At 42.2% G+C, this 12,069-nt stretch overlaps 2 protein-coding genes across 3 annotated transcripts in view; one reads left to right on the top strand and one right to left on the bottom strand.

Annotated features, from left to right (window-relative positions):
* LOC146712906 (butyrophilin-like protein 2) overlaps positions 1-12,069 on the bottom strand; it is a 96,819-nt gene that overhangs the window by 76,436 nt on the left and 8,314 nt on the right. The gene's annotated exons all lie outside the window — the stretch shown is intronic.
* LOC146712908 (uncharacterized) lies at positions 1,590-12,041 on the top strand. 2 transcript variants are annotated; one of them, XM_085445118.1, is made up of 7 exons: positions 1,590-1,909; positions 2,719-2,799; positions 3,566-3,707; positions 3,849-3,964; positions 4,231-4,457; positions 4,676-4,782; positions 5,094-12,041. In XM_085445118.1, exons 1-7 carry the CDS (start codon positions 1,657-1,659, stop codon positions 6,358-6,360), a joined length of 2,193 nt encoding a protein of 730 aa, XP_085301244.1. In that variant the 5' UTR covers positions 1,590-1,656; the 3' UTR covers positions 6,361-12,041. The 2 variants fall into 2 exon arrangements, with proteins under 2 accessions (XP_085301244.1, XP_085301236.1); XM_085445110.1 differs by having other exon boundaries at positions 5,091-12,041.

The raw sequence follows: 12,069 nt of genomic DNA, 5'->3' as shown, positions 1-12,069 counted from the left end.
TCCAGGACTTTCAAATGCTTCTTACGGAGCCACTCCTTTGTTGCCCGGGCGGTGTGTTTTGGATCATTGTCATGTTGGAAGACCCAGCCTCGTTTCATCTTCAAAGTTCTCACTGATGGAAGGAGGTTTTGGCTCAAAATCTCACGATACATGGCCCCATTCATTCTGTCCTTAACACGGATCAGTCGTCCTGTCCCCTTGGCAGAAAAACAGCCCCATAGCATGATGTTTCCACCCCCATGCTTCACAGTAGGTATGGTGTTCTTGGGATGCAACTCAGTATTCTTCTTCCTCCAAACACGACGAGTTGAGTTTATACCAAAAAGTTCTACTTTGGTTTCATCTGACCACATGACATTCTCCCAATCCTCTGCTGTATCATCCATGTGCTCTCTGGCAAACTTCAGACGGGCCTGGACATGCACTGGCTTCAGCAGCGGAACACGTCTGGCACTGCGGGATTTGATTCCCTGCCGTTGTAGTGTGTTACTGATGGTGACCTTTGTTACTTTGGTCCCAGCTTTCTGCAGGTCATTCACCAGGTCCCCCCGTGTGGTTCTGGGATCTTTGCTCACCGTTCTCATGATCATTTTGACCCCACGGGATGAGATCTTGCGTGGAGCCCCAGATCGAGGGAGATTATCAGTGGTCTTGTATGTCTTCCATTTTCTGATGATTGCTCCCACAGTTGATTTTTTCACACCAAGCTGCTTGCCTATTGTAGATTCACTCTTCCCAGTCTGGTGCAGGTCTACAATACTTTTCCTGGTGTCCTTCGAAAGCTCTTTGGTCTTGGCCATGGCGGAGTTTGGAGTCTGACTGTTTGAGGCTGTGGACAGGTGTCTTTTATACAGATGATGAGTTCAAACAGGTGCCATTCATACAGGTAACGAGTGGGGGACAGAAAAGCTTCTTACAGAAGATGTTACAGGTCTGTGAGAGCCAGAGATTTTCCTTGTTTGAGGTGACCAAATACTTCTTTTCCACCCTACTTTACGAATAAATTCTTTACAAATCCTACCATGTGAATTCATGGATTTTTTTTTTCACATTCTGTCTCTCACAGTTGAAGTGTATCTCTGGTGCAAATTACTGACCTCTGTCATCATTTTAAGTGGGGGAACTTGCACAATCGGTGGCTGACTAAATACTTTTTTGCCCCACTGTATAACATGCTGTGCTTCTGTCGGTGCTGTGCTATTGGACAGAAGTCCCTAATGTAAAGGTCTCCGAGGTCACTGCAGACTTTGCATCATCCAATGCTGAGGGCTAAAAGAGGAGACAGAGCTTTTGAAGCTTGAGATCTATGAATTTGGTGATTTGTTTTAAAAGCAGCTAAAAATATAATCTTTTTAAGCTTGCTTTTGGGTAACTTTTTGTTCTAACATTTAACCATTTTTGTTATGATGTTTGTCTTCAAAGGTGCTACATTAAAAATGCTTTTCACTTACTTTACTATAATGCCATGATTTTCACCAGCATCTTAAATGTACAGCAGACATCAGTCTTACTGATAAAAGTCAGACCAGCAGGGGAACTAAATAACGCCTGATTTTCTTTTCCGGACACAATTTGTAGCTGCACCAGAATCCGCCGGAAACGCACCCTGCGCTGTAGTGTGTCTTCATCAAAACACAGCTGAGAAAACAAACAAACATGTTTTACTGGATGAAGAGCGGCAGCAGCGGCGGCCCCGAGCCGGTCGACAGCGTCGGTAACATGTCTAAGAGCGACATACTGAGAGGAATCGTCACCGAGAAAATGAGCACAGCCGCCCGCGAGATCTTAGCGGTGGTGGAGAGGACTGTAGCCGACTACGAGGAGGAGGCTGCGGGCTTCAGGCGAGAGATCGGCCGTCAGAGGAGACTGCTGGAGCTTCTGCAGCCTAACGTCTCTCTGGAGAAAAGAGGTGAGTGGACAAATAAAGCTGCTCGCAGCCACAAAAAGCTGATTTGTAAATTTAGAATTTGCCGAACTTCGTTTAAAAATCGCTGATTTTACGTTTACAAGCTGTTAAACATACAGATGTGTAATTACAATAAAATGTGAATGCAGGGAAAATAATATTAGCGTTATTTGCAATTCGGCATAAATCTCTCTCAGTTTAAATGTAGAGAAGAGCTGATGATTCATTTTTTTTGTTTTTGTTTTTTTTCCCTGAACTAGACCTTGAGGTGTATGAAGCCTCTACTTGAGGTAGAACCTTCAGCCTGGAGTGGTTATTCCATACATTTTTTAGTGCCATGACCTCAGACTTTGAGGGACTAATTAGAATTTCTGCTGCTTCAGGCTGTTCCAGTGAGATGGAGGTCGCCAACAGAAAACATCTGAGACCACCCAACTAAACTCTTCTTGAGCGTGCAATCTGATTTACTGCTTTTTATTATCCACGCTCTCATGGCTGTTGTACAGACTCTTAAAAGCATGTAGCAACAGGCCATATAACCCGTAACCACGCCCTTCTTCTCACAAGATATGCCACTGGGCGTAATGTAGTTATCCTTGAGAGCATAAGAATCTGGTCTAATTCTTATCCCAGATTGTCATTCTTTGTTTTGTTTTGTCTTTTTGGAATCTAGAGTTAATGTTTTCTTATTGGTTTACATAATAAAAACAATGATCAACAGGAAGGAGGGTCTTCGGAGCTGCAGTCAAACACCACAGTCACACAAAGCTGATATATTGATCAAATGTTCTTTTTGACCAAAAAACACAAAGTCCTACAGCCTGATGTGGAGAGGCATGAGGTGGAAGTCGTGCCTGAGGACAGAGAGGAGCAACAGCCCAAGCAACAGACAGGTACGTCTGAACAGTCTTACCATTAATTGTTTTTCTTTTTTTTTGGGGGGGGTAGTTCAAGGCTTTTATAAAGAATATTGCAAAATGACACAGGCACCCCATAACATGGGTAACCCCATATATAGGTATATATCCAGAATACAACCAGTTGGCAACCAGATGAGTTCCGCTTATTGGCACAGACTGATTAAGATTAATTGCAACATGTTGGCAGTCTGTCCATGTTTGTAAGTTGGCCTCGAGTTATTTGCAAACATCACCAATTTGTCACCAGCAGTCGGTCAAAAGTCAGCCTGACTGTTTAGAAACAATTTGCCTCCTACTGTGTGTTAATAAGGAGGTTCAAAGTTTTTATTTTTTATCACCATGGCCTCATCTGGTCAGAATGCAAAGAAAACTGCTATCAATTAGTTGCCGTATATGTCGGTTTACTTTAGTGTAATCAGTAGTAACTTAAAGGAAGACACGCATGGACTGCTAAACTCTGAAAGAGAAAACAAGTCATTTAAGTTAATGACTTTAAGTCATTAACTTAAATAAAGATTTAAACTGAGAACTACAAATCAAACTCACCTAAGCTGCCGCTTGTGTGGGAGTGAAAAGAGGGCATGAAAGTGAGTGCAGTGCTTATATACTGTGCGCCAGGCGAGTTCAATTAATCAAATTATTACTAAAGCAAACTGACTAAACCACATGTATTGTGTCTTTGTCGTTCATATGATTCAAATTAAAAACCATAACAAAAAGTGAATTCTGATGTATCCAGGTGTGAAGGACACTGAGAGCCTGGCCCTGCTTTGGTACGACGACATTGATGACGATGAAGAGGAGCAGGAGTTGGTGCAACCAACAAGTTCCCGACAAAAACGAGAAGATCTAAAGGACCCAGATTATAAAATGCCGTCAAGGTTAGAAAAAACACCACTTTAAGGAACAACAAACTGTAGAGGTTTGTGATATGGCCAACAATATGTGGATGGTCCCCAAGTTTATTTGCATTTGCTTTATAGTCTTTTATGACACTGACTTAGTTCCTGCATTTTCGCCAGAGTTCCGACTATCAGGAAGAAGCCCGGCAGACCTCGCATCAGTGACATAAAGAACCATATAGATCTCAGAGTCCGCATCCTGGAGGACTCTCACACCAATGTGCTCTCTAAGACGGGTATGAAATGAAATGTTAGTCATTAAGGTTTTGTATTTGTCTGTTATGTGGTACAGTGTTAGCCGTGCTATTAATACCATTTTTTCTTTGTTCCTAATTCAAAGCATTTTCCAATGCTTACAAAAATATTTAATTACATTATTTATCATCAGAAATAGTCAAAGACTGGCCAACTAATCACTTGAACTAATGAATACTAGGGCAAGGTTTGGTTTTACTGACTGCCTAAGGACTATTGATCTTAAGATGAATTTCTTCTGTTCCAGTATTCAAGAAGTTCCCAGCACACGACCTGAAGTGCCCTCTTGGTCTACAGGAAGCTGACTTCCTGGACCTGTTGAAGTCCACCTTTCCTCAGCTGGCAGATGATGAACCTTTTGACTTGTTCACAACTGACAGAAGCCGGAGGCTCCAGCCCCTGAAAGTGAAGATTGTGACTCCAGAGGAGATCCACATGTTTACTGGAAACTCTGCCCTCTACATCCGCCTGAAGGTAGACGCTGTACCTGTTTGTGCTGCTTTTGCCTCTGACATTGGTAGGATTTTGATAATTTTGCTTCTTTATACCACAATAACAGATTTAAAATGTAACAATCATGATGTGATTTAAATGTACACTTTAAGATTTTACAAAAATGTTAAAGAAATTTTAGCTATTTTACTCTCAGTTAACATAAGTGCTGATAATAATTTGGAAATGAACTCTTACAGACTAGTGAGGAGGGGGAGAAAGAGTTTCCCGCTTCACCAACAAACGATGACTGTCCATCCAGCGATGCTGACATAACAAAAAACAATGAAGCTGAACTCCAGTCAAGGTAAAAATAAAAACGGGTATAAGGATTTGTGTGCTCTTGATTGACCAACGATGTCAAAAACAAGACTCTAGAATGTTGATGTAAATCTAGACGCTGGATTGTGATAATTCAATGAAAAACATGAAATTTAAAAAATTACTGAGGGAACAAATTCTGATCTAACGAATACCAAACCCAAAATTCTGTGGTTCAAGTTCTCTAATGGATAAGTTTGTTGTTTTTAGTTATTGCAAGTAGACGAAACCTATGGCTTTTATTTACAGACGCTCAGTACTTAAAAACGTAACTTTAACCGTTTTGTTCCACAGCAGCTCTGATCAGCATACAGACAGTCCCAGTGTGGACATGCTGGCCAGCAGCACAACATCACAAAAGCAAGACCTGCCAACAGATGAAGAGGCCTGTGAGAGGGAAGTGGACAGCAAAGATGAACACAAAGCCTTGGCTGTAGACAAATGCTTTAAACCTGTTTCTGAGCTCCAGGTGACAAAAAAGATGAAGAAACAAGTGCGCAAAAGTGACATGAAGGAGATAGAGAAGAGTAAAATAGCCTGTAAAGTGTGTGGAGTGTGGTACTTGAACCTGGGCAGCTTGATCAAACACACCTGGAGTCACCTGGAGGAGCCACAGGGTGGTTGTGGAGTTTGTGGAGAGCAGTTTGAATCTGTGGATGAGTTAAAGAGACATATCAGAATTCACCAGAAAACTCACGACTGCTCATATTGTGGGAAATCTTTCTTCTCCATCGTTGGTCTTAACAGCCACATTTCTCTGCACACAGGAGACAGGCCATTCAAATGTAAGATTTGCAGCAAAACCTTTGCTTACATGTCTGGTCTGAATGTTCACCATTGGGTCCATGTGGAAGAGAAACCACACAAATGTGACATTTGCCCAAAATCCTTTGGTTTGAAGGCGCAGCTCCAAGCTCACAGCAAGACACACACCAGCAAAGACAGATACGTCTGCAATATCTGTGGAAAGTCTGTCTGTGACCTTCGATCTTTGACCCGCCACAAGTTCACTCACTCTGGAGAGCGGCCGTATGGCTGCCAAATCTGCGGGAAGCGTTTCAAACTTTCCAGCATCCTGAAGTCCCACGAGAAGATCCACATGGCCAGGGAGCGACCTTTTCTCTGCCATGTCTGCTGCAAATCCTTCCTGTCAAACTGCAGCCTGATGACTCACATGAAGACGCACAGCAGCGAGAGGCCGCACGTCTGCGGCGTGTGCAGCAAAGGCTTCGTGTCCAACGGCGAACTCAAGGGTCACATGCGAGTGCACACTGGTGAGGCACCGTACGGCTGTTCTGAGTGCGGCCGTTTCTTCAAACGCAAGACTTACCTGACCAACCACATCAGGAGCCACTTGGGCATCAAACGGTTTGTGTGCGCGATCTGTGGGAAGGCGTGCTCTCGCCAGGAACACCTGAGGGTCCACATGAGGACCCACAACGGAGAGAGACCGTACCAGTGCACCATCTGCGAAAAAGCCTTCACCCAGAGCCACTGTCTGAAAACGCACATGAAGAGCCACCAGGTGGAGGAAAACTCTGTCCCCAGTCCATCCACAACCTAAACGACACTGAAAACAACAACTTTTTTTTTTTTTATCATAATATACTTACAGATACAGTTTGTTTTTTTGTTTTTTAATCTGTGAACTTTATATTTCATTTTTTTAAACTGGAAAAAGTGTTGTGGATTTTTTTTTCTTCTTTTTATAACTTTTTGTGCTAAAACACGTGGTTCTTAGATCATCATGTCACTTACAGCAAACATGTAGTCTGGTGATCAACAGTTCTACTAAATTGTTATTTGTTTGGGCATCAAGACCTAAGTTACTGAAGGACTCCGCAGTTGTTTTAAAGGAAAACGCACCTTTGAGTGTTGAAATGCCAGTGTACTCGGAGGCGGGGTTTTGAAAGTAGCCAATCCGAGAGCGTTGTTCATCTCTCTTAATTGCATCTCCAGCAGATGCAGTCCAGCGTTCCCACATCATACATGTAGCTATCTCGAGTGTTTTTCATTTTGTTCTTAAAGTCCTGCATCCCCAGATTTATATATTCAGGGTTTAAACTATAAAATCATTTTGTTTTACCACATCCAAAATTCAAGGTTTTTCAAAATTCACGGGTGCTCTTGGACCATAACCCCCCATCAATTTCAGGGCTCAAATGTACACTTTAGATCAGCATATAATTGTAAAAGTGGGCAGTCAGAATAACAAAAACCAGTAAAAAGCTTTAAAAAAAGCCAAACATCTGCTGCCACCCAGAACTCCTCTGTATTCATACAGCGTCTTTCATCATAGCAGCCCTAACAGCATTACCTGCTGCGGTGCTTGTATCTACTAGGGCAGGAAGTGGAGGTGCTTTCCACCACAACGAGTCTCAAAATCATTTATGTTTGTGAGCTACAGTTTGACTGTAGCTGTTCCTTACCACTAAACTATAGGGAGTGCAGAATTATTAGGCAAGTTGTATTTTTGAGGAATAATTTTATTATTGAACAACAACCATGTTCTCAATGAACCCAAAAAACTCATTAATATCAAAGCTGAATGTTTTTGGAAGTAGTTTTTAGTTTGTTTTTAGTTTTAGCTATTTTAGGGGGATATCTGTGGGTGCAGGTGACTATTACTGTGCATAATTATTAGGCAACTTAACAAAAACAAATATATACCCATTTCAATTATTTATTTTTACCAGTGAAACCAATATAACATCTCCACATTCACAAATATACATTTCTGACATTCAAAAACAAAACAAAAACAAATCAGCGACCAATATAGCCACCTTTCTTTGCAAGGACACTCAAAAGCCTGCCATCCATGGATTCTGTCAGTGTTTTGATCTGTTCACCATCAACATTGCGTGCAGCAGCAACCACAGCCTCCCAGACACTGTTCAGAGAGGTGTACTGTTTTCCCTCCTTGTAAATCTCACATTTGATGATGGACCACAGGTTCTCAATGGGGTTCAGATCAGGTGAACAAGGAGGCCATGTCATTAGTTTTTCTTCTTTTATACCCTTTCTTGCCAGCCACGCTGTGGAGTACTTGGACGCGTGTGATGGAGCATTGTCCTGCATGAAAATCATGTTTTTCTTGAAGGATGCAGACTTCTTCCTGTACCACTGCTTGAAGAAGGTGTCTTCCAGAAACTGGCAGTAGGACTGGGAGTTGAGCTTGACTCCATCCTCAACCCGAAAAGGCCCCACAAGCTCATCTTTGATGATACCAGCCCAAACCAGTACTCCACCTCCACCTTGCTGGCGTCTGAGTCGGACTGGAGCTCTCTGCCCTTTACCAATCCAGCCACGGGCCCATCCATCTGGCCCATCAAGACTCACTCTCATTTCATCAGTCCATAAAACCTTAGAAAAACCAGTCTTGAGATATTTCTTGGCCCAGTCTTGACGTTTCAGCTTGTGTGTCTTGTTCGGTGGTGGTCGTCTTTCAGCCTTTCTTACCTTGGCCATGTCTCTGAGTATTGCACACCTTGTGCTTTTGGGCAATCCAGTGATGTTGCAGCTCTGAAATATGGCCAAACTGGTGGCATGTGGCATCTTGGCAGCTGCACGCTTGACTTTTCTCAGTTCATGTGCAGTTATTTTGCGCCTTGGTTTTTCCACACGCTTCTTGCGACCCTGTTGACTATTTTGAATGAAACGCTTGATTGTTCGATGATCACGCTTCAGAAGCTTTGCAATTTTGAGACTGCTGCATCCCTCTGCAAGATATCTCACTATTTTTGACTTTTCTGAGCCTGTCAAGTCCTTCTTTTGACCCATTTTGCCAAAGGAAAGGACGTTGCCTAATAATTATGCACACCTGATATAGGGTGTTGATGTCATTAGACCACACCCCTTCTCATTACAGAGATGCACATCACCTAATATGCTTAATTGGTAGTAGGCTTTGGAGCCTATACAGCTTGGAGTAAGACAACATGCATGAAGAGGATGATGTGGACAAAATACTCATTTGCCTAATACACTCAACAAAAATATAAACGCAACACTTTTGTTTTTGCTCCCATTCCCCATGGGATGGACGTAGAGACCTAAAATTCATCCCAGATACACAATATAACCATCCCTCCCAAACAGTGGTCACAAATCAGTCCAAATGTGTGGTAGTGGGCACATCTGCCATATTGAGATAATCCATCCCACCTCACAGGTGTGCCACATCAGGATGCTGATCTGACATCATGAGTAGTGCACAGGTGTACCTCAGACTGCCCACAACAAAAGGCCACCCTGGAATGTGCAGTTTTGTCTCACAGCAAAATGCCACAGATGCCACAAGCAATGAGGGAGCGTGCAATTGGCATGCTGACAGCAGGAATGTCAACCAGATCTGTCGCCCGTGCATTGAATGTTCATTTCTCAACCATAAGCCGTCTCCACAGGCGTTTCAGAGAATATGGCAGCACATCCAACCGGCCTCACAACCGCAGACCTCGTGTAACCACACCAGCCCAGGACCTCCACATCCAGCAGGTTCACCTCCAAGATCGTCTGAGACCAGCCACCCAGACAGCTGCTGGAACAATTGGTTCACACAACCAAACAATTTCTGCACAAACTGTCAGAAACCGTCTCAGGGACGCTCAACTGCATGCCCGTCGTCCTCATCGGGGTCTTGACCTGACTCCAGCTCGTCGCCGTAACAGACTTGTGTGGGCAAATGCTCACATTCGATGGCGTCTGGCACGTTGGAGAGGTGTGCGCTTCACGGATGAATCATGGTTCACATTGTTCAGGGCAGATGGCAGCCGAGAATGTCCCAGTTCTTGCATGGCCAGCATACTCACCGGACATGTCACCCATTGAGCATGTTCGGGATGTGCTTGACCGGCGTATACGACAGCGTGTACCAGTTCCCACGAATATCCAACAACCTCGCACAGCTATTGAAGTGGAGTGGACCAACATTCCACAGGCCACAATTGACAATCTGATAGACTCTGATAGATAGAGTGGGCACCAGGCAGGGATGCCCACTCTCCCCTTCACTTTTTGCAATTTTTATCGAACCTCTAGCAGCAGCATTTAGACAGGCTACAACAATTAAGGGCATAAAATGTAAGAACATAGAACATAAAATCAGTCTCTATGCGGATGATGTGTTGCTTTTTCTGCAAAACACACAAACCAACCTCTCTGAGGTAATTACTCTAATAAACTGGTTTTCAAGAGTTTCAGATTATTCAATTAACTGGCCAAAATCTACAGTTCTCCCCATTAACTGCTCCTTCCATAATTCTTCCTCTGCCCCACAGCAATCAGGAAATATTAAATATTTAGGTATTAATGTTTCTCCTAAGCTTTCAGACTTAACTAAATTAAATCACATCCCACTTCTAAAGAAAGTAGAAGGCGATCTGACTAGATGGAAATCTTTACCCATATCACTCATGGGAAGGGTCGCCACTATAAAAATGATGATCTTGCCAAAAATAAATTACTTATTTTTGATGATCCCTAACAAACCATCACAAGATTGGTTCAGATCTCTAGATTCATATATTTCCAAATTCCCGCGTATCAGCTTAAAAACGCTACAAAGAACCAAGGATAGAGGAGGATTAGATCTGCCTAATTTTCACCAATACTTCTTAGCCAACAGGCTTCAGTTCATCTCAGAATGGTCAAAACATACCTTCCTAGATGAGCCCTGGCTAGATGTTGAACAGGCACTATGCAAGGATCTAGAGATTTCAGACCTACCATTTATTAGCTCAAACATCAAAAGACATGAATGTTTTAAAAGTATCAACATCAGCTCCTCTCTGACAGCATGGTGGGAGTTTCTAAAAATAACGGAGTCTTCACTAATCCCATGCAAACGTACTCCTATCTGGAATAACCCTGACATATTACAAAACAATAATATGATTAACTTCCCAGAATGGAGTTGTAAAGGAATTAAATACTTAGAACATATATTAGAGGGAACAGAATTTATTCCATTTGACAGACTAGTTGCACAATATGGGATCAACAAGAAAATTTTTTTAGAATATCAACAAATTAAATCCATTATAAAAAAGAAATTTAACCTCAGTCAAGTTGAATTACAAACACCACCAAGTGCGGCACAATTCACTGATTGTCATTGTCTTTAAAAAACAAACTCTTATAAGGCACACATGAACTGAGAAAAACCCCACAAACACCAAGAGGACGTTTCAAGAAGGCCACAGAGAGAAGAGTACAGAAGTGGAGCAGTTCAGTGATGTAGGTGGAGGCGTCACACCATCAGGCCATGAAAATATGAACCATGATTTGAACCTGAAACAGTGCAGAAGCTCTAACAGTGGAGAGATGTTTGGAGTTAAAGCTTTGGTCAGACCAGAGATCAGAGCATCAGTTCATCACACTGTCCTCACTGCTGTAATATTAATGCCACACTGTTGTTCTTTCATGTGCTGATGTGATGTACTCATGTTTACATGTTAGTGTTACTGACCATTAAGTTCTGTAGGAACCACACATTCACACACAGCATACACGGATAAATAAAAAACACCCGTTGATGTCTTTGGACTGTGGGAGGAAGTCAGAGACCCAGAATCCACTTCAGGAGATACATGTATGACCTTTGTTCCTCATGCGCTCCATGTGTTACTTTACTAATTCACAGTCTGTTTCTGTGGGCAACAGGATGACTTCACTGCTTCACTGCTGTCTCATTACAAATCCACACAAACATGACGTCTATATTTATACATTATGAGTGGCAATTTTCCCTAAAATCACAATGTTTCTAACTTGAGCCAAACTGGTGGATCTGAAAATCCATCTAAACAAATGAGTCAAACTTCACCCAAAAGAGCATCAGTGTACAAAAGTTTGCATCATCTATACAACAGTATAAAATGTGAAAATATGTTTCATATTTTTGAGTCTTATGGGTCTGTTTATGAAAAGTAATCAGGTCTCAACCCAGCAAAGTTGTTCAGGATGTTTTGCTGGTGTCAAAGGTCAAAGCAGTTTAAATCTGAGCTGAACAGTGTGTCATGTTAAAGAAAAGTTGAAGAGGTTGTCAAACTTCTCAGTGCAGGATCAGAGAGAGACGTTAACAGTTTGTACAATCTGTTAAACTGGGTAAGATTGGTTTACAAACTAAAAACAATGTCAGCCAAAGAGATGATTTTTATACAAAGTGTTTTCCAGTGGACTGTACTTAAAGAAGAAAAAGTCACATGAAGCTAATAAACAATCACACCAACATAAAATAGTTAATTTGTCTAACCTGAAGCTCCAACACTCA

Source organism: Copadichromis virginalis, linkage group LG3 (genome assembly GCF_057382275.1).
Source record: "Copadichromis virginalis isolate Kocher_CV1m ecotype Utaka linkage group LG3, C_Virginalis_male_GT1.1, whole genome shotgun sequence".
NCBI lineage: Eukaryota > Metazoa > Chordata > Actinopteri > Cichliformes > Cichlidae > Copadichromis > Copadichromis virginalis.
This window is presented reverse-complemented; position numbering and strand designations above follow the sequence as displayed.